Genomic DNA, 23,056 nt, shown 5'->3' with positions numbered 1-23,056 from the left:
GGTCAAATGAAGTGAGTGGGATTAGAGGATGTGGCCCCTGAATTTGTTTTTGTTTTTTGTAAAATTAGGTTATGATAAAGGTTTTCACATTGCTGATTTTATGACGTATGACCTAAAGCTGAAAATTAGCGGTCACCACACTCGCCACGTGGCGATTAAAGTTGCAAAAGTGGAAATTAAAAATGTCATCGATCGCCACCCCCAGGTTGCCATTCAACAAATACCAGTTAATGATACTCTAGTGGTCTAGTGCGATGCTACAAGTATGAACAATTTCATTTTATATATTTTATTCTCGATATCATAGATTCATTGTTATCAAGTTTATGAAGTGTGAATGTTTAACGCAAATTCATTTTTCTTAAGATTTGAAATAAACAGAAACATGTCATGCTAGTTTTTTAATCTCTTTTACTAGTCATATTTAAAAACTAAAAGCACCAAAACACATATTTTGTGGCTCATTTAAAAATATATAACAGTTTGAGATGTTGCTTACAGCAGAAAAAACATCATAAGGTCCCTACTGTTTGCAAAATGATTTACTAATGCTCTAAAACTGACTTTTTCCTTCATTTTGCACTGTACTAAAAAGGTTTTTTTTTTTTTTTTTTTTTGTCTCTTCTAAAATTTTATGCTTTTTGGTTGTCATCTTTCTTGCGTGTGAGCGATATTCTGATGATACTTTTTTTCATTATTAATAAAAATTTGAAACATAATTGCAGTTTTAAAACGTGGCTACTAACTTTAAAGAGTGGCCACTACTAAAACTGAGTCTACCGGCCATAGGCTACTAACCAAATTTCCCAGTTTTTCAGCTTTAGTATGACCTCCTAAAAATGTGGAATAAGGTCTCAAAAATTGGGACAGATGGCCAGTTCAAAGTTCCATTTTTGTGAAATAAAATGTGAAAAGTTCATTTATTTGTGGAATTTTTTGTTTTTTCTTTTGGAAAATAAATCAACTCATTCTATAAAAAATCATTTTTCAATCGATTATAAATTTTTAATTCTGAAAAGTGAGGAGGCAAGGCCTCTTCACTTTTGAAAGGGCAGTTTCTTTTGAAAGTAGGTAGTTTCTTTTTCAGTTTCTACCACACCAAAACTCAAATGTTTTTAAGCTTACATACAATATGTTTGTACATATAAGATATATTTTGTATCAATATGCTGCATACCTTTCCATATAATTTGACATTAGCTTCACATTTCTTGCAAACTGAAGTGGAACTTCCTTTAGAACTGCAATGTTTCAAAATGAAATTATAATCAAGAATGAGCAGAATCACATAATTGCAACAAGCACAAAGCATTTTTGTAAGAAAGCTTCAATACAACTATTTGAAGGCATAAAAGAAAAAATATGTACTGCAGCTCATTTCATAAATAATGCATAAAAAAATAGTTTCAATTTAATGAGGTTACTCAACACTAGAAAGACGGAAGCGGTCATTTTGACTGCAAAAGGTTTTCGAATGCACATATTTGCTGCGTTTATCATTCAAACTCCTTTTCTTAATTGGACTTTTCGTAACTATATATTAAGATCTTTTAAAAGTAAATTTTACTTCTTTAGGCTCATTATTATAGTCTCCATAAATGTTTATACTTAGAAAGACCGACTAAGGTCAGTTTGACCGCCAAACAAACTTTTATTTTTGCGTCCGGTTTTGTTTACTTTTCTCATGTCATACATATGCACAATGGATTTTTGTTAGTTTTCAGGGTGAGTAACATTCTTTAGGTAGTACATTTGTCCCATGTTAGCCTGAGATTTAAATAGCTTAAAACAATGACCCCTTGTCCTGTTTTCAGTGCTAAACTTTAGCCCCGTAACATCTTTCATTTTAATAAATTTAAGCAACTGAATCATGTCCTGTCGGTCTCTTCTTTGCTCAAGACTGTAAATTTTTAGCATTCTACGCCTGGAATCATAGTCTAAAAGAGAAAGTCCATTTATTAGCCTTGTAGCTCGCCTTTGAACCCTTTCCAATACATTAATATCTTTTTCAAGATAAGGAGACCAAAACTGGACAGCACACTCCAAATGAGGTCTTAGGGAAAAAAATTGGATTTTTTTTTTTTTTTTGTCATTTTCCCTGACAATTCCAGGTTTTCGCGGTTTTCCCGGAGTGCGCCACCCTGGCGCAGGAAAATTTAGTGAAAACCATCATGATCTATAAAATGTTTAGTTATAAAACTTGTTACTGAACCAATTTTTTTTTCTTGATTCTTTAAATTACGTGAGTAAGTATGAGTTTTGCAATTAATAATTTATGAATTCATACATATTTATAACTGCCAATCATCAGGGGTACCCAAAGTTGAATTTTTTTTGAAGGAGGGGAGAAATTATTAATTTACCGAATAAAACTTCAAATCTTACTGAATGACAAAATACAAGCATGCACATCATGTACCAACATCTAACGAAAAGAGAAATTAGACATCCTTTTATACAAATAATAATAATAATAATAGAGTGTTGTTTCCGAATTTTCCGAACTGTCAGAAATTTTTTTTTCAAATAAGGAAAGTTTGGGGATGTCACAGTTATCTCCCATGACCTCTCCATCAGGGCACCTCTGCCATATCACCTATTTTGCACAAAATATTTGCCAAAGACTGCTTAAATTCTCTACACACACATGAATTGCATGCAAGTTCCAAATTGATAATAAATCACACACAACTTTATATATTTTATTCATAATTATATATCAGTTATCGGAGTTTGCTTCCAACATATTATTTTTATAAATATTTTTATTCATAATTTCATGACGAAGATCCTAACAAAGAGGATAAAAATATATGGGATGCAACGAAATATGTTTTAAATAGAAAAAGAACTTAGAGAGAGAAAGAGTGATTTGGAACATGGAAGGAAGAGATAAAAGCAGGTTCTAAATCTTCCTAAGGTAAAAAATGAATGGTGAACATTGCACAAAAGTGTATCAAGAAATTCAAGAGACACGATATTTAAATTTAAATAAAAAGAAAAAATACATAAGATACCACTGCTAAATATCACCTCAGCCTAAAGCATCAATAGCTTTTTTTCCCCGCGGGAACAAAAATTTGAGATGGAAATTTGAAAATTCTTTTATGGGAAAACTAAAATAGTTAGGATTTTTGGAAAAGAAAAGTGGGGCAGGATACTTTACAACATATTTTTTAAAATAAAAAAATATATTACGGACAAAGCAAAATAGGAAAAGAGAGGCATTTTTTTTAGGCTACCAAAGATGGCCTAACAAATTGAATGATGCATCAATTTCAAAAAGTTTCCAAGTGAAACTCAATGAATCACGTTCCATCTCACAATTGCATATTTTGATTCAATTGCATATTGAGGACTTAAATATCCGAAATTTTCTGAGGAAAGTTCCTAACACTATTTCTCTCTCTAACATCATCGAAGCTGGCAAACAATTTCGTTTATAGAACCTCAACTTCTAAACATTTGTGCAGGAGCATCATCGCCCCTCCCTTCTTCCCAACATTTTGAAGATGACCAAAAATGTCAAAAGATTTCCGGAGGAGAATTCCCAAACTAAATCCGAGTAACATGAGATGCGTTAGAGATAGTACAAAAGAATATTTAGAGTTTTCATTTCAAATTCTTTTCAGGGGAAAGATCTCGAACGCCTCACTTTAACATCATGACAGATCGTCTAAAATTTCTTTTTCAGGACCTTAAGTTCGAACATTTTCCTAGGGAGTGACTCTGATTTCATCCCTACTCCCAGCTCATTGAAAATCGTCTAAGATTTCGTTTTTAGGTCCTCAACTTTGAAATTTTTCCTGAGAGCGCCCCTGACTTCAACCCTTCTTCAAAATTACTAAAATCATTCAAAAATTTTTTTGGTAAGACTTCAATTTCAAAACACCTACAGAAGAAAGTTACCAAACCCTATCCCTTTTCGTAATGCAATCAGAGATGCTTTCCAATTGCGTATTTAAGTCTTCAATAGAGACGTACCGAGTAGCACTTTGGCCGAGTAGCCGAGTACTCGGCCTTTCACTACTCGGCCGAGTATCGAGTTACCGAGTACTCGGCCGAGTTACCAAGTACCAATTATGTTTTAAGAAGAACCATCGACACACATGTGATGAATTTTGAACTTATTGGAATAGTAGTATAGACCTCCTTGTCATATAATGGTTTTTAAAACTAAATTCCTGCTGAAATTTAATCACGCATTATATAAACAATTTTGATTGTGTCTAAAATTTTACAAAAAAAATATTTTTTTAAATTAAAAATAAATAAAAGGTATGATTAATCAAGTTGGAATTAAAACAAATTACAGTAAAATCCCTCAAATGCAGACACTAACAGGACAATTTTTTTTGTCCGCAATAGAGAGGTGTCCGCAGGACAGGGGTTTAAGAATGTTATTTGCATTGGAACTGGGGAATTAAAAATTATCAGCATAAGAGGGGTGTCTGCCTTTGAGAGGTGTACGTTAGGAGGGTTTTCACTGTATACCAATCAATTATAGTTCTAGTCCGCCAAATATAAATAATTTTTAAAAGCAGATAAAACAAATGTGCAGGAACAAGACAGACCCCACGTGTTTCTGCCCCCCCCCCCCCCATTACAAGGAACGTCTTTTTCAGTGCATAAAATGTGAGCTAAAGAATGTAAAGACATTCGACAAAAAAATCCGATTGTTGTCTTTAAATCCACGAGCTCTCATTTTGTGCATTGAAAAAAGAATTCCTTGTAACGCCAAAACATGTGTCTGCAGTATTCCTGCACTGTACTTTTAACGTTGTTTTATTTCCTTTTATTTTTTAAGCAAAGATATTTTTATATTTTTTATAACTAATTTTTGGTTGAAGCCAAAATCCATTTTTAATATAAAAATTCCATATTTTCTATACTTACCTTTTTTGCACAATTTTTAATAAATAAGTTTTATTAACTTTGGAGACATTAAATTAAAAGATTTATTCCATTGAAGCATTACAAACTTTATGATTCTCAAAATTTATATTTGATTTATAAATTTTAATTGTAAATGATTGCAGAATATAATGCTTGCTCTTTTTTTTTATAAATTTTAGTATCTGTCTTGGACAATATTCAATTTTTTGCAACTACTCGGTACTGGCCAAGTATCTGATCAGAATTTGGCTGAGTACCGAATAGTTACTGAGTACTCGGTACGTCTCTAGTCTTCAATATAAAAATCATTCTGGGGAAGAACGGCTAAACCCCTTCCATTTCCCGGCCGTCATAAAAGATGTCCGAAAGATGATTTTTGTCAACCAGAGGGGGAGCACAAAATCTTTACTTGTTACTGGACGCTACTATGCCTCTGGGAATGGCTGGGGAGGGGGGGGGGTGGATCTGATTTCGATAGTTTGGTTATGTGAGGTGGGGCATATTTTCAAGTTTGGCCTAGGGGGTAAATGTAGGTTAATCTGGCCCCGGAAATAACGCATAAATAAAACTACGAACATTTTCTTGATTGCAAAAAGACAGCTTGTGGCTGATGTACAGGCAAAGTGATAAAAACTAGCTTTTGTAAATATTGTAAAAGGATGTAATTTAGGCATATTGTGATATTTATGCTATATGAAACCAATCACATGCCTGGTTGAAAATACTCATTAGTTATATGTTTAAAAAAATTCCTCTATTTTGTCCAAATTTAATCTTTCTCAATATCAATTATATAATGAATTTCACTTGATCGAACACAAAATTAAGAAAATAAAGCTTCCTGAGACTGATTTACAGTTTTTATTATGGTTAAATAGTTTAATTAATTTAACACATCAAAACAAAACTTTTCTATGATTAAAATTCTCAAAAATAAATAATTTCCCATCTTTTAAGCATGCTAGTCTTTCTAGGTATACAGAAAATGCTGTCGTTCTAGTGTTAAGCTGAGTTCTCTCTGATAACAGCATTGCGCTCTTAAAAAAGAGGAAATTTTAGTACAGCAAAGCTCTTATATAACTTTCTTCTTTTTTTTTTTCAATTCTGAGCTTTTTTTACTTCTTTTTACAAAAAAGGAAATATTATATTGGCGAAAAAATTTCACTCAAAAATTGTCCTTAATTTCCATTTTGCTCGCCCCCCGAATGAATAACTCATGCATTAAGCTTTCATCTACTGATCCATCCAGTCTAGTAAAAAAATGAGGAGTAATGAAACTAACTCGATCTGAAAACTTGTTCTGGGAGGTGAACAAGTAAAAGTCTCCATGTATAAACTGGTAAGGTCATGAATGAAAGAGAAAGAAAAAACAACAAGAGAAAAAAAAAAATTGTCATTCTATCCCCCCCCCCCCCCCCCGAAAGGCCTGGTCAAAATATCCATTAAACACTTTGTCTCAAAGTAAAAAACTGTACAGTTAAGACTCTTTTCAGTCATAATTTCTCATTTTTGTAGTTTTTAAATGAACAGTAATTCAATCTTTTGCATTAAACATTCATCTTAAATCATGTGAGAGGTGACTAGCAAGTGAACTCAGCGCAGATAGTTAAGAACCAACTGCAATAAGTTTTATTGTTTTCAAAATGAAAGAGAGATTTCTCACGAATTTAACAACTTCTGAAGTAAAGAAGTTTTTAATGGATAAGTGAAGCATTGATGAAAGTTATTCACACAGTTATATATATATATATATATATATATATATACATATAATAAAATAAGATTTTTGTGTGTGTGTGTGGCGCGCATCCCGGGAAAACGGTAAGGCCTAGAAAGATGAAATTTGGTATACAGGTGTAGTTTTTGCTGAAGTTGTGCCCCTCGGGCTTTGATTTCTGATATTTTAATTAGAAAAAAAGTTATTTAATGTTTTATGTGTTTTTTTTTTTTGCACTTTTTAGTATTTTTTACCTCACAGTCCACGAACCAATCGCACCACACAAATATTTTTTGCACTATAGTGTAGGAAATTTAATTTTAAATATGATGAATGAAAAAAATTTGAAGATAGAGCAATCTTTGTATTTTCTACGAATTTTTGAAAAAACCTTTAATTTGCATTTTTTTCCCGGGTTTTACTTTTTTCTAATATCATCCTGCGAGAAGTATCAAAGCCCCATTTCTAAAATTTAAGTTGGTAATAGTAAAAACATTTCGCCCTCTTTAGAAGAAAAAAGTTCTTAAAAATACGCAATTGTTTTTTTTTAACAATTTTTTTAATGCTGAACACATTATGTCTCTCCACGCATCGGTCGAAGAAAAGCGTTCTTCAATCTTTTATGTCTCTGACGTCACTACTTGGATTTCGATTAGATATGAGGCATCGAATCTTAATCGCTAAATTGTAAATTGGAGGAACGAATTTTCTTTGCATTATGTCAAGTTGTGCGTTTAAATTCTTGTGTTTTTTTTATTAGCGATGTTCTGAAGTTGGCCATGCTGTGACTTCGTCATTGCTAAAGCTAAGATTTTGATCATAAATATCTTTGATTATTAATATTAAAAACTGAATGCATTTTTTTGTTTCATTAATTATTTTTATTTGGTTTCAGTCGATACATTGCTGTGTAATATAATTCAGCTCTTTTTCTTTTAGCGGTTTGGTACATTAATTTGTTCTAAATGGGAATAAAAGTTTTTTTTTTTGAATTTCAATCGAATAGGTAGATAGATATACATTGAGTGTACAAAAAATGTTTTGATTTTTTTTTTTTAATTTTGTTCTCGAATTAATACTTTTTTTCTTTGAAAAAAGATTGTTAATTACTATCAGAGGTAAATTTCCATGGATCTAGAAAAAGATAAATCTACAGGTGGATGTACAGTGAGAGATAGACAGACCCCGTTATTTAAAGAACAACAACGGGGGGGGGGGGGGGGGGGGGGGGGGGGCGCCGTAAAGGTCAAGATTTACGGTCGCCACGTGGCAACTCAGTTTTCAAAATTGGCGACCCCAAAAAATTTCTACAGTCGCCAACTTTTTTGGGGGGGTTATTTTTAATTTAGATCCCAAGAAAAGAATTTCAGTGCATCAGTACTATAAGGATTCACCGATAGAGATCGTACTCCGACTAAATGTTGTTTATTTTACAAAGCTTGCATGTTCTTTCTCACTGCCTGCCTGTATGTTGGTTATTTTACGATGCTTTAATGCTCCTCTTACGCGATTTAGGCCATGTAAAAAAAGCAAGAATACAGTGAATTAGGAAGCCATTTGCTCAAGATTAGAGCGTTTGCTCCTTTGTCTTGACTCTTTGTTTTTCAAGTAATTAGCGTACTATAATCATGATTTCAAGAAGAAATCATTGTATTTTAGATTATATTTCAGATTAATTTTGATTATTTCTTCAAAGTAATAACCTTTTCACGTTTAGTTGCTCAAATGGTATACTAATTTTTTTTTTTTTTTTTTTTTTGCACCGCCTCCGATTATGCGAAACTTTTTTTTTTCTTCAGGCCCATTTTAGAACCTGCAGATTATAGGCCGTCCGCGGATAATGCACAGGAAAATACGGTTATTAAACGGGGTTCGTACGCTCCGGAGAACCTGGAATCGTCATGGAAAACGACATAGTTAAAAATGTCAAGGAAATTTCAAATTTTGTCCCCCCCCCAAATTTTTTTTTGCAATTTTTTTCCCAGGGAATTTTGTACCTTGAGTTCTAATCTTCGTTTTTATCGATGTTTCCTGAAAAAAAATAAATAAAAGTTTTGAGGCAAAATGACGCTGGCAATAAAATAAAAAAGGATTGCGGACGCCATTTTTGCCCCTCAATAGTTCCAAAGAAAAAAATTCCTAGGTCGAACAGGAATTATGCACAAATTTAACGGGAGAGAAACATTTTCCTGCATCTAAAGCACAAGCCTGCGGATGGTAGGGTCAATCGGGAAAATCGTTTTTTTAATCGAAAAGTCTTTTCAGCTACGAATGAAACGTAGTCGCCGTTTTTGGTCATTTATAAGATGGAAGTAGACACGATGCTTAAATGTCTAAGCTTCCAAAAACAAAGCAGAATTGGATGTTTTCTTTAACTGCAAACTAATGAAAACAACGCAAAATGTGCTGCAACTTGTTTTTTTTTTTCTTAAAATTTATTTTAAATATGTAATTTTCTTGAGAAATGAAAAATTTTGTTCTTAAAACTTAATCTTATCCTCATTGCCTTGGACGCAAATGTGCTAGAAACTTTTCAACTGAATTGTAGTTTCACGAAATTTATTATTTTTAAATTGTTTTCACGCCACAAATTCAAAAAATTATTTCTTAATTTTTGTCGTAGCCGCCATATTTGGTCATTCCCACATGGCAGTGCACAAGACTTTTTAAGAGCCTAAGTTTCCGAAAATGGCATTGGATGTTCATTGCAGTGCAAACTATTGATAACAACTCAAAATGTGCTCTTTTTTCCCGGGTAATTCGTAATTATTTTCTGGAAAAATGCGAAATTTTATCTTCAGAACATTTTTTTTTTAATTCTAATTGATTTAGACTTTTTTGTGCTAAAAACTGACTATTTTGTGTTAATTGTAGTTTTTTAAGGATTAATTATTGATCTTTTTCTAAAACAGTTTATGTTTTGCTTTAAATCTTGTTCTAAAAGTATGAAAATATTTTGCAAATTTCGATTCTTTAAAAGTGAAAAAAAAAATCATATTGTATGTTTTTTTTACATAAACCCTCGAAGGTCGTTCCGATCCTATTTGATTCCCAATTAACTCAAACAGCCTTTATTCTGAAACAATCGTGAAAATAGGAAGACAAGTTTTATTTAATTTAAAACTTGAAAAGGCAACATGTTTTTGACGGCAGAAAGTCCCTCCTCCCCTGTGAGCCCCGTTTTATCATTCCTTTGCCATAAACAATGTTCCATGTTGTCCCATAAATAATGTATTTCATTAAAAATCCTATATATCATTAAAAATAGAAAGAAAAAAAAAAACTATATTACTATATTTCTATAAACTATATCTTATATTTCTGCTGTAATATGGATGCTAATACTCGCAATCGATTAGGAATACGTTCCATTGAAAATCGTTTAAACAACGGGGGCTAGTTTCTATTCGAATAACAGTTGTAATTTTTTAATCTTCAATCGCATCAGATTAAAATATAATCCAAATAGCCAGTCTTAGATCGTTTTCCCTTCATAGTCATCCTAACATGGAGATGCTGCGTATGGAACGTAGTCGCTATGTTTGGTCATACCTTTAGTTCAAATAATGCAAAAATAATTTTTTTTTTTTTGGAAATATATTCTTGGTAAATGCCAAATTGTATATTACTGGAGGAGGTTTGTAGTTAATTATTTTTATGCCAAAAAAAAAAAAAATCTTAATTATTGAAAAAAATCAAATCATATGTTTATCTAATATTTTTTTCGATTTCCTTCGTGCTAATTTTCTTACAGTTAATTCTTTTCATTAAGCTAGTTACCTGAAAAGTGCATGTTGATTTTTACTACCATGGCATTTGCAATGATTTACAAAAAGATTTTAAAGGAATTTGTTGTTGTTTTTATGGGAAATACTTTTTTTTTCACTGTGTACACTACTTTATTTTTGGTTTAATGATTTTTTATATTTCTTGTTAGCATTCCTTTAGCATCACTTTCATAATATTTGTTTCAAGAAATACAAATTGAAATCGCCCCCCCCCCCCCCCATTCTTGTACTAGAGCGCTGTTTTCAAAACCCGAAAAACTGGTGGCCACCAAATTTTTTGAGTCTAGTGGCCATTGGCCACTTGAAAATTTTCTGAATCTTGAGGTCTAGGGCGCCGCTGCGATTTGAAAACATTGTTAATTACTGTCAGAGGTAGATACGCATAGATCGTATAGATAGATAGATAGATAGACAAATGCAGAGGTCGATATAGTAGATGGAGAGCAAGCGACATGCCGTTATTTAAGGAACTTCAACGGGGTGTCAATGCCCCTCCCCCACACACACCATGACTTTGAAGAAACAATGTTTCAAGTAAAAGTGGAAGTATTTTTTGTTATTTTTCGACAAAATTTGCATGAAGTGCAAGCAGTTTATGTCTCCCCTCCCCCTCCTTTAAAAATATTCCAAACGACGGAACTGGAGATAGATCTAGAAAATATTTTATTTAAATTAATAATGATATAGATATAGATCGATTGATACCGCCACGAAACTTATTTAAGCAGCCGCCGAAGGCGGCAACACTGGCGTAAAAAAGGCAGATGATAATAATGATATATAGAGAAAAACATTGATTAATATCGTCGCTAAATTGTCTAAGCAGCCGCTGAAGACGGCAACCCTGGCGTAAAAAGGCGGACCAGCTAGTCGGCGAAAGCGGCTAGTATATATATATATATATATACACACACACTGCTCAACATTGTTCACCAGTGTAGTTAGGACAAACTTAACTTAGAAGCATTGTGGAGGCTGGAACAAGCTGGATCATACAATTAGGGTGTTTTATGGTTAGATAATGTGCATGTTCAATAAATAAGGCAGGAAAAGACAAATAATAATAATTGCAACATTCATGTTTTAAATGCACAAAAGAAATCCATCTACAAAACAAAAGCAAAGCAAAGCAATTTTCTGACCTATCTTGAAATTCCGTCCGACAGTAAGTGCATTTAATAAGGGGAAAATTTCCTCGGCAGTCCTGCAAAAAATATTTTAGAAAAATTAAGAATATTTTAGAAATATTCTTATATTTTCTTCAAAAAAGATAACTTTCAAAACTTTTTCAATGCATGTTTGAAGAAATGTTTTGAAGACAAAATAATTTTTATAACAAACAACTTTGAACGACATACTATAGCATAGTATGGGACCCCAATTTCAGAATCCAAAAGACCCAAAAAAATTTCCTTCAATTAAAAAAAAAAGAAATCTTCAAACTTTTTCTTTTCAAAATCATACATTTTGTTTCATTTTAAATGTTCAAAATTGTTAACAATTACTCATTACTTGTTAGAAACAGTATATTTATGACATTTTTTGATGCCATGTGTCATGGACATTATATTAGCATTTTGCTGCAATTGGGCAGCACTCTTTTAGAATTCGCTTTCAGTTCACAATATGTCTTGTTATTTTATCATTGCAAAAAAAATGAAGTATACTAAACATAATGACGAAGTCATTTTTTAGCATAAATATCATTTATTTATTGTAATGTAACTATCGGCATATCATACAACACATAACAAAAAACATTATCAGAGACTCTTTTTTCTTTTTGAAAATGTATAATACAAAGAAAAGAAACATTCGTTAGCAAAATGCATTAAATGTTTTACCTATATGATAATTTTTGCTATTTTAAAAGTCGGGATTTAAAACTCAAACAATTCAGAAATCATAAAAGATAGCAGTCTTGAGCGTTCCGGATTTTGGGTCCCAAACTATGCGAGGTTTGCCTGGAATGTAAGTAAACTGTTTTATTCTACCATCACCAGTGCTATATATAGTATCAGTTCCTCTTTTGAGTTCATGATTATTCTACGGACACCATTAAAGCCAGTACAGTAGTTCCCATGAATAACCAACAGTCATGGGACTGGAAGATTTGTCCATTATTGGGAGCTGTGCACTATTACAGAGGATAACTTTTAGAATTTTGCTTATTTGAGTTTAAAACAATTACTTTAGCAAACAACGAGAATATAAATATAAAGTAATTTAAATTAAGGTCTGTTTTACGACTTCTGTTTGGGGACTAGTACAATAGACCTCTGGTCGCAGTGCTTGCGGTTCCGTTGAATTCCCCTTTCTTTCATTCCAAATAAAATTAAAAATTTTAAAAAACCCTGCCTGAGTTGCCATGTCCTCAACACTAGAAGTTTCTTTGAAAATGAGCTTAAACTAATAATAATGCATACAAATACTGCTGCTGAGTATAATGTACACAAATTTCATAAAAAGAAGAAACATTCATTGTTAATGTTTTGTAGGATTGTGCTGGATGAAATTTTGCGAATGTCATGTCTGCATGAATGTCGTTTCTGCATCACATGCAATTACTGTGAAATCAACCTTCAATAAACCAGGGGATACTTAAATTTATTTACTTTGTCTCACTGTCATGAAAAGTCATTCTCGGATGACTTTTCATCCAGAAGTTCACAATTTGTTGCATTGAAAAAAAGTGTTGTTTGTAACATTAAAACACGTGTTTGCAGTAATTTTTTTGCTTCAGAACGTTGGTTAGTTGATTACTTTAATTCTAAAGGTATTTATTCATTAATAAGCTACAGTAAGTATAAAACAATTGTAAATCATGTGTTAATGAATTGCGGGTCTTACGGATTGAATAGTTGAAATCTATATTTATAGCTTCAATTTTTGATTGTGGCTGTCATAAAGAACGTTGTATTGTAGCCCTCTTTTTACCAGGCTAATGGCTTATAACTAATTGACATACATGGATGATATAACCTTTGCGAGACATTTCAAAAAATTTTCTATTACGATTTATGAACAAATTAATACTTCAGTTAAAATCACCAAATTTCTTAATTTTAACAAATAAATTAAATCAATCATAAAAGATTTCATTAAAGCATGATTTCTAAATTGATGCATAAATTTCAAAAATGGAAAATAAAAAATTGAATATTTACATGTTTCAGAAAACTAATGTACTATACTATCAATAAACTTTGCAAAAAAAAAACACTGACTTTGCATAATTGTTGACCTTGTGATAATTCTTCAAAGGGATGACGGCTATTGCATTTCGTACAAGCGAATAACGCTGCCATTGCTCTAGATGCTTTAAAATATGTAAACTTAATCTTTTATATCACAAAACAAATGAGCGAAGAAGATACGCGTCACCAGTTAAAATTAAATGACATTGTTTAAAAAATACAATTTTAAAAGAAATAAACTATTTTTAACGTAAATGTAACAACAACAGACGCAATCAACAGTTTTGCAGTTACGGCTGCGAGCAGTGACCTGCTGAGTTTAGTTGAGCTCAATAAAATAAGTGGAGTACATGGAGTGAAATCTTCCACCTCTGAAATGAACCCTATTCATGCTTAGGGCTACAGACTTATTACTGCATGAAAAATGCCGAGAAAGGAAAAAGTAAAAAGAGAATTTTAATTTTCAGCTTGTTTCTTATGATGAACCTAAGTGCCAATTTACACGGTTCCCGCTTTCGGACATGTAAAGTCTTTTTGCTCGAAAACCAGTTTTCACGCCTAATGGGTTGTGAAACGTCCGCAACTCCAACACAGGGATTCAAGTGAAACCATAGACTAATAATAAGAGTAGACCGAGCTATGGCAACCCTTTTGCTGCTCATAAACCAAACCATGTGACTGGTGGATATCCTAGCAACAGGGGGCGTTAATCGTAGCAGACGATCAACTACCGCGAGAAATAAAATAAATAGAATTGATGGAACACGGAAGAATGATCTTTTATGGAGTCCGATTTGTAAATTTGTTATTCTAAGTTGTAAATATTTTGTTAATATAGTGAGTTTTTCGTTTAGATAGTATTGTGCATTTTCTGTAGTCAATTTCAATAACTCTCTAAGCAATAAAAGATGCAAGCGACCAAGAAGAATCAGCAAAAGGTAAGATTTTTACCTACAGTTTCAATTTAAGATACCGATTAGTACATTTTTGCGTTAACGCAAAACGTTTACGCCATTTCGTTCACGCCAACGCTGACAGCTCCAAATGAAATAAAAGTTACCGAAAACTGATCAAAAACTTACTAATGTCAAAATAATGCATAACTAGAAGAAAAACAGTTCAATCTCTGCACCTGGAAGTTTTTTTAATGAAAACACATTGTCTTAAAATGCATGTCGAGTGCCAAACTATAGATAATGCTGCCATCTAGCAACCATGCTGCCAAAGTCTTCGCCAAGCCCTTCCACTAGTCACATGATACATCTATGAACCAATTTTCTTCATCAGCAAGAATGAGAAAGCTCGGTCTACTCTTATTATTAGTCTATGAGTGAAACACGGCCGATCGCAATGCACCGCTGCGATCGCTATTTTTCCAATGGACAGTATTCATCTGACGTCACTGCGGGTCAAAACCGATACTGCAGTGCATTGTGGGAACTGTAGCAGACAAAAATCCGGACCTACAGCGTATAATAACACTTGCATTTATGCGGCTTATAAACTCTTCTTTCTATTTAAAAATGAGAGGTTTTTTATGTTTCTAACTAAGAAACTTTGTAAAAGAATGATGAACGATTCATTTAATACGAAATACTCTCTTTATTATATCGTATTTTCATGGGTATCACATTTTGAAATCAATATATGACTTTTAATGTATTGTAATAAATACAACTAAATATTTTAGACTGGGCCCATGAAGAGATCAGCAGCTGCTAAATATTTTCAGCAAAATTAGCAAAAAAGTTTTCCTTTTTTTTTTTTGCTGTACTGCTGATACGACCTTCGTGGTTTCATAAATAGATCTGAAACCAGTCACGTAGCTAGGATTTTGTTAAGGGGGGGGGGGGTCCAAGGTTGCACGAACTTTAGAAATGGAAGCATGCTAAATCAGAAGTACTAACTGATAATTCTATAAATTAATACTATTCCAATCAAAACTACAGTTAATAATTACGATAATTAGCTTAATTAAGTAATGATGTAATATAAGTATGATAATTAAAGCTTTGCAATATATTTGCTTTCAAAAAAAAAACGCTCATATTTATTTTAACTACATTATCAACTACATTAAATACACCGCCAGCTCAGTCATTTCCAGCCGAGGACTGCAGTTTCGTGCTTATTAGCACTCATCAGCCCGGCATAGGAAAGTGACTGAGCTGGAGATGGAAAACTGCTTCGGTCACTCGTCTGGTCTGTGCTAATTCTACATTAGCTACCAGTTTGTTTGGCCCTCTTGGCTTCCATAAGAGGTTTTCCATCTCCAGCTCAGTCACTTTCCTATGCCGGGCTGATGAGTGCTAATAAGCACGAAACTGCAGTCCTCGGCTGGAAATGACTGAGCTGGCGGTGTATTTAATGTATTTCTGCTTTAGCCCTAGCTTATGGGCGGTAATTTACTAAATATACATTATCAACTGTCTAACTCAATAAATGCTCCATAATTCGCAACTCCAAAGAACTATAGGGGGCACTGAAGTCACTGTCTAATGGCGGAATTGAAAACTAAAACAAACGCACATGGTAACGAAGAAAATGCTAAAAGTGTTGTGATTTTTGTTCGTACGTATGATTTTTTCGCTTTATTCTTTTTAAATTAATTTTCAAAGTCTTGTGGATATTCTGACCCACGTAGAAAGAAATGAGAATTCAAGAAGCATTACTAAACGTCAAAGATTAATGCAAACTTCGTAGTTCTAAGCAGCTATTTCCACGATGTTGAATTCGATATTTATCAATTCTTGATAAAACTAAATAATAATTGTGGCCTGACAAGAATAACAATTAACGCTAGAAAATTCAATAGGCCTATGACATTACAAATTATCATCGAAAGAAGATGATACTTCTTTGTCTTGCTTGGCTAGTTTTTGCATTTGTAGCTGAGTTATTTCTCTCAAATTCCCGAATCGGTTAATTTAAAATTTTTCTGTTTCGATGTTTCTAATTCCTGAGTTATGATTTAATTATGTCATGCTATGCAAATCATCAACAAAATTCTCACGGATATATGGTGGTAGTTTTCTTTTCAGTTGATTGACCATTATTTCTTCTCACTTATCGAATTCCGTAATCTTACTACCATTTTATTCCACTCATGATAAAAATTAAAAATGGTTTAACTGAAAACGCGAAATCTCGCCAAGGCTACTTTGCTCGCACTATACTAAAATTATAACCCTAAACAAATTTGGCGAAACCTTTCAGCTGAAAATAAAAGGAATAAAGTAAATTTTTTCTCGGTTATTCATTTTGTACTACGATAGAATAGAACAGTATGCAAGAAAATATTTTGCATACTGTCCATTCCAACTAAATGCTGCTGTAAAATGGTAAGTTTAATTAATTTAAGATTAAAAAAACTCCCATATTCTTACGAATTCATACAAAACAATAAAATTTTTTACCTTGTATAACGTTATCCAAGTTTGTTAATCCAGAATTTTCGCTTTCACCAATTATTAAGGAAATAATGAAAACTAACATTATTTTGAGAAGCTCGGAAATACTACTAAGGGACGAATTAATTTCTGTAGCTGAAAGCAAACTAAGACACATCGATTGCGTTAATAAATACTCAGAACAAACTGCCTGTGTTTACGTCAACAGACAAACGTGGAACGCAACGTGGCAATGTTTTAGTTTCATTTGCAGTTTTGTAAATCACCGCAAGGTAGCGTATTCGAGCACTGGAGTTCCGAATTCCCCACTCCTGACTGTTTCGAATTGGATTTTGGACTGCATTTAATGCTGCTATGGACGAAAATATCGCCAAGGCTCATTAAAGAGAAGCTTGAAATGTTTCTTAATTCATTTAAATTTTTAGAATTCATTCAACGATAAGAAATGGAATGATACCTCTAATCTTCATCTTTTTTAATAGTATTTTCATATAAAAGCTTAGGAAAACATTATTAAAGCTGTTCAAACAACTAAAATACATAGCAAGTATCGTTGCTCGTTAATAAGTACTTTTTTGTGATGTATTGCTAAAATGGATATCTAAGGATCAGTTATGGTATTTACGATGAATTAAGTTAAACAATAAAATTTCTATGTCAAAATTTTGAAGAAAATTTGAATGACAATTTGTTTATAAATACTATTTTTTAGGCCATCAAAGATATTAAACATTTTTCTTGGACATTTTCTATTTAAGGAGTTTCGCATGCAGGGTCATTTTAGGGTGATGAGAGGAAGTATTACTTTCAGAACTTAGGAAAATGAATGAATACACTTACAAACACATTGTATATGCATAGTATTTTTTATATAGTCTTTACCCCTCTTCATGAAAACAAATAAACTAAATCAAATCCGTAGTTCTGTTTATTAAGCTGATTCAAAACAACTTCTGTGCAAAATGTTCCATTCTAAATTTAAAATTTTAATTTAAACATTAACTGTAGGGGAAATGACCGATAGTAACACTAATGAATCATCACAAAAAAATATGACATTCTAAACCTAGTTATTTTACTAACAATATGGAAATATAAAAATTTTAAATTTCTACATTTGGCGGTAGTCATCCGATTTCGATCCTTTAGGAGGTAATCTTTGCCCTATTTGTGATAATACGGCAGCACCAAAATTAAATATACTGTAAAAAGATAATCATCTTTCGGTGACAAATATAAAAAGTTTATAGGCAGTGTGAAGACTCAATTAGCCAACATTTTGCTCTCAGTCATCAGATGTTATAATCTAAAAGTTTTAAAAAAGACAAATCTCTTGTAAAAACTCTAAGAAAAGTTGTAAATTAAAAATCTAGATACGATTTAAATTGACATTTGGAAATTATATAACAACTAGAAAATAGCCCGTCAACATATGATGGATGAAAATTGATTCCACATTTGAACGATGAAATTGCCTGCTTGCGTTTGGTGACATTTTGATAGTTGACATTTTAAACCCCCCTAACTCCAGTGGATGAACCCTAAGTTTCAGTAGATAACGTTCATTGTTGACCACTTTTTCGTTTCTTTAGCGCCCTGAAATGACACAGTCTCACCAGTAAAACAGTTAAGTTACTGGATCCAGTTAAGCCTTGTCACAATAAAGTCTTTCCCTGCATTTTAAACATTAGTAAAATATGTTATCTAATTATCACGGCATGTAGCGAGTTTCATTGTTGATGAGGTCAAGAGCATTACTCGATCATCGGCTATTATATATATGAGGATAAGAACAACAACTATTATTCTTGCATTCGTGCTTTTTAACCATGAATGTACAGATACTTATTCGGAACTCCAGCGCTCGAATACGCTACCTTGCGGTGATTTACAAAACTGCCGCTGAAACTAAAACATTGCCAAGTTGCGTTCCACGTGTGTCTGTTGACGTAAACACAGGCAGTTTGTTCTGAGTATTTATTAACGCAATCGATGTGTCTTAGTTTGCTTTCAGCTACAGAAATTAATTCGTCCCTTAGTAGTATTCTCGAGCTTCTCAAAATAATGTTAGTTTTCCTTATTTCTTTCAAAAAAATGTATTAAATGGTGGAAGCGTAAACAAGAAAACTCTGGATTAACAAAATTGGATAACGTTATACCAGGTAAAATTTTTTATTGTTTTGTATGAATTTGTAAGAATATGAGTTTTTTTTTAATCTTAAATTAATTTAACTAATCATATTTTACAGCAGCATTTAGTTGGAATGGACAGTATGCAAAATATTTTCTTGGATTAATTATCGTAGAACAAAATGAAAAATGTTTAACCTAGAAAGAATTTACTTTATTCCTTTTATTCTCAGCTGAAAGGTTTCGCCAAATTTGTTTAGGGTTATAATTTTGGTATTGTGCGAGCAAAGTAGCCTTGGCGAGATTTCGCGTTTTTAGTTAAACCATTTTTAATTTTTATCATTAGTGGAATAAAATGGTAGTAAGATTACAGAATTCGATAAGTGAAAAGAAATAATGGTCAATACTCTGAAAAGAAAACTACCACCATATATCCGTGAGAATTTTGTTGATGATTTGCAAAACATGACACAATTAAATCGTAACTCAGAAATTAGAAAAATCGAAACAGAAAAATTTTAAATGAACCGATTCGGGAATTCGAAAGAAATAACTCAGCTACAAATGGAAAAAAAAATAAGCGCTAGCCAAGAAAGGCAAAGAAGTATCATCTTCTTTCGATAATAGTAGTATATGTGTGCTGATTACTGAAACAGGAAATTTCCAATTACCTCGTATCGGCTCCAATTCATTTCCGGTATGGATGACCTCAGTTGACTTGATGCATCCAAGAACCGTGATTTTATTATATGCATGGTTTGTTGAGCGTTGAAGATATTGTCTCTTCATCTCGTTCTGTTTAAGTTTTACGGTTCAGTTCAGTTTTCGAGCATTTAGCGTTCATCAGATATAGGGATAGGGGGGGGGGATAAAGTAAAGAAAAGCGGACACAATAATGCAAATTAAGTTTTAACATTTAACTGTGATATTGGAAAATCATTGAAGCAATAAAGAAATGGATGTGGTTTAACGACTCTCGCATATGATAATTTTACTCAAAAGGCTGATTAGGTTGGGTAGTGATGACGAAGGACAGGAAAATGTCTACAAAAATAGATGTATAAAAGGGTTTTAGTGAGATTACTGCAAAGAAAATTTCCATCATAAGTAGGATTTTTTTTTTCTAATTAATATGTGAGAAAGAGTTGGTATATGATAGAAAGTAATGCTTTAGCTATGGTTAAAGATTATAAATGCTTCTAAAATGTTTCCATTATCGGCTTAGTCATTTTCTTTTTTGGAGGGGGTAGGATTTAAATAATAATAGATTAGAGAAGAGTTGCTTGTTGAATTTCAAAAATGGTTAAGAGGATGTAAATAATGAAAAATAATTATAATGTAAGTGGATTGAGGTTAATGTATTCTTTTGAAGGTCTTGGTGAATTGTATAAAAACCCGTGGAACGCGTATTTCGATAGCTACAACCTCCCTCTCTCCTCGGCACCAAACAGCCAAGTTCTTAAGTTACGATGAACTCCAATACTCGTTCGTAAAGTTTTTAAATAATTTTATGTTTTTTCTTCTAAGTGGGAGATTTTTTTAAAACTTGTATTTATTTCTATGACATTTAAAAGCATAGATATTTTCTTTTAGTAAAACGATCCATCGACCGACTACAGGATGAAGAAGATTGGGAACCCAGTCAACGGTTTGAAGCGAGTACATCATCATCACGTGAGTCTAAGTGTTTTATTTCTGTATGTAAATAGGAGATTTTTTTTTTCATAACAAAAATCTATTCTAATTTTTTTTTTTTTTTTAAAAGCATATGCCCATGTATTTCCCGTGCTAAAAAAAAGGAAACGAAATCAAGAATCAATTGATTATGAAGATGAGGGATATCAGCAAATTGAAGAAAAACGTAAACCGAGTGCTGAAGTAGGAGATAGGATTGTTGTAGGTAATACAAAATTTAGAATTTTTGTTTTTCAAACTATTAAACAGTTAATGATTTTAAAATATGTTTTTCGGTTTTTTTTTTTTTTGTAAATTAGTGTTATTTTTTTTTATTTAAAAGCTCACACCGAAACAAAAGGATCGGACGCACGAAAGGATGTGGAAATTATTGAAGTGAAAAAACCTAATTTTGATTTTGACCTGAGCAATGAACTGGAAGAAAGAGATGCAAAGCTGAAACCTTTCAGCATTAACCTCGGTAACAAAACTTCTGTCGAATTGAAGGAATACAGAAATGTGTTTTACTTTGGATTTTCTCGACACAATGATCTTGGTGGAGTGAAAAATAGATTTAATATTGAGTTAAATCAATTAAATATTGTCCTGAAAGCATTAGAGATGGTTAAGGGATACGCAAGAGAAAACGGGATACGAGTTTAAAACAAATTGAATATTCTTGGGGGGGGAATTTTTTAAAAATGAGTTAAAGTAACTTAAAATGGAAAGGAGGGGGAAATAGAAAATGTTTTTGCATTCTTCAAATTAATGTTTTTGTTTGTCGCAGCTATGGACTTTTGCATTTAGTAATAACAATGGTGGAATTTATTTTACAAGATAGAGCATTTCGCGGGTATGTACGCTCATTTCGTTCTCAAATTCATGAGCTTGATATATATCGTGTGTATGAAATAAGTAAAACAAAAATTTTTGATTTATTAAATGTTTCTAATATTTTGAGATTACGATTTTTTATTTGCTTTAATATTATATTTAGCAAAATAGTGGAAAACAAAGAAGTGACGAATAACTTTTATTTTTGTAGTAGCATAAAAAGGATTATTTTCACAGGACAAATAAATACCGCTATTGATGAATGCTTTATTACTATAATAGAAAAAATTGAAAATTTTTTAAGAAATGGGTCTGGATGGGTTATTAAACAAGTTGAATACATTGATGTCCACATCGGTAGATATAACCCCCCAAGGGGTGGTTGCTCAAATATAAATTTACCTCCAAAGTTAAGAAATAAAAAGTGTTTAATTAATATTAAATGTAGTGATAACAAATGCTTTTTATATGCCGTATTAGCTAAACTGTACCCTCAAGACATAAACCCTCAAAGAATTTCCCACTATAAAAAGTATTTAAAGACTTTAAAACTAAAAGGTATTTCTTTCCCTATTCAAATAAATGACATTCCGAAGTTTGAATTATTAAATAATATAGGAATCAACGTACTTACTATTGAGGATGATGATAAAAAATTGGAAATATTTCCACTAAAAATAAATAAAGATTCAAAATTTAAAAGAAATGTAGATTTACTGTTTTATAAAAATCACTTTTTTTTGATTAAAAATTTCAACGCATTAATGAGAGGTAAGGATCGTAAAAATTTTTATTGTAAATCATGCATGATAGGTTTTTATCGAAAGGAAACATTTAATTTACACAAAAATTTGTGTTTGAATATTAAAAATGCTCAAAAAATTTCTATGCCTACTGATTTGAACTTAAAATTTTCTGATGTATCAAAAATGTTGTATCACCCGTTCTGTATTTTTGCTGACTTTGAATGTATTACTGAAAAAATATCCGGTGCGTTACCGAGCAGTGAAGAGAGTTTTACTGCTCACATAGAGAGTCATAAGCCTATAAGTTATGCTTTGTTAGCTACCAATTCACAAGATGAAGTAATATTTCATGAATATTATTGTGGTTTAAATTGTATTGAACAATTTATTGCAACATTAAAATACATCACAAATATTCTTCTAAAGAAATTACATTTTAACAGACCTATGATTGATGATGGAACTAAAATTCTAAATTGGGAAAAATGTCATTTATGTGATAAAAAGTTTAAACCCGGTGAGATACGTGTGAGAAATCACGACCATCATAGTAGAAGAAATGTGAATAATATTCTTGGAATTGCTCACGTAAGTTGTAATTTGAATTATCGAATACAAAATTTTATTCCTGTAGTAATTCATAATTCTAGGAACTATGATACGC

At 32.1% G+C, this 23,056-nt stretch overlaps 1 protein-coding gene across 2 annotated transcripts in view; it reads right to left on the bottom strand.

The window, feature by feature from the left end:
- LOC129233114 (protein FAM76A-like) overlaps positions 1-13,890 on the bottom strand; it is a 46,471-nt gene extending 32,581 nt beyond the window's left edge. Inside the window, exons 1-3 of one of the 2 annotated variants that reach the window (XM_054867173.1) lie at positions 13,629-13,890; positions 11,544-11,605; positions 1,178-1,241 (exon numbers count right to left, since the gene is read on the bottom strand). In XM_054867173.1, the coding sequence (XP_054723148.1) occupies positions 1,178-1,241; positions 11,544-11,605; positions 13,629-13,709 (207 nt within the window). In that variant the 5' untranslated portion in view covers positions 13,710-13,890. Of the gene's footprint in view, positions 1-1,177; positions 1,249-11,543; positions 11,606-13,628 lie in introns of both variants that reach the window. The other variant, XM_054867174.1, reaches the window with a different exon arrangement.
- Between the last annotated feature and the right edge of the window lie 9,166 nt (positions 13,891-23,056).

This window comes from Uloborus diversus, unplaced genomic scaffold (genome assembly GCF_026930045.1).
Source record: "Uloborus diversus isolate 005 unplaced genomic scaffold, Udiv.v.3.1 scaffold_172, whole genome shotgun sequence".
In the NCBI taxonomy this organism is placed as follows: Eukaryota; Metazoa; Arthropoda; class Arachnida; order Araneae; family Uloboridae; genus Uloborus; species Uloborus diversus.
This window is presented reverse-complemented; position numbering and strand designations above follow the sequence as displayed.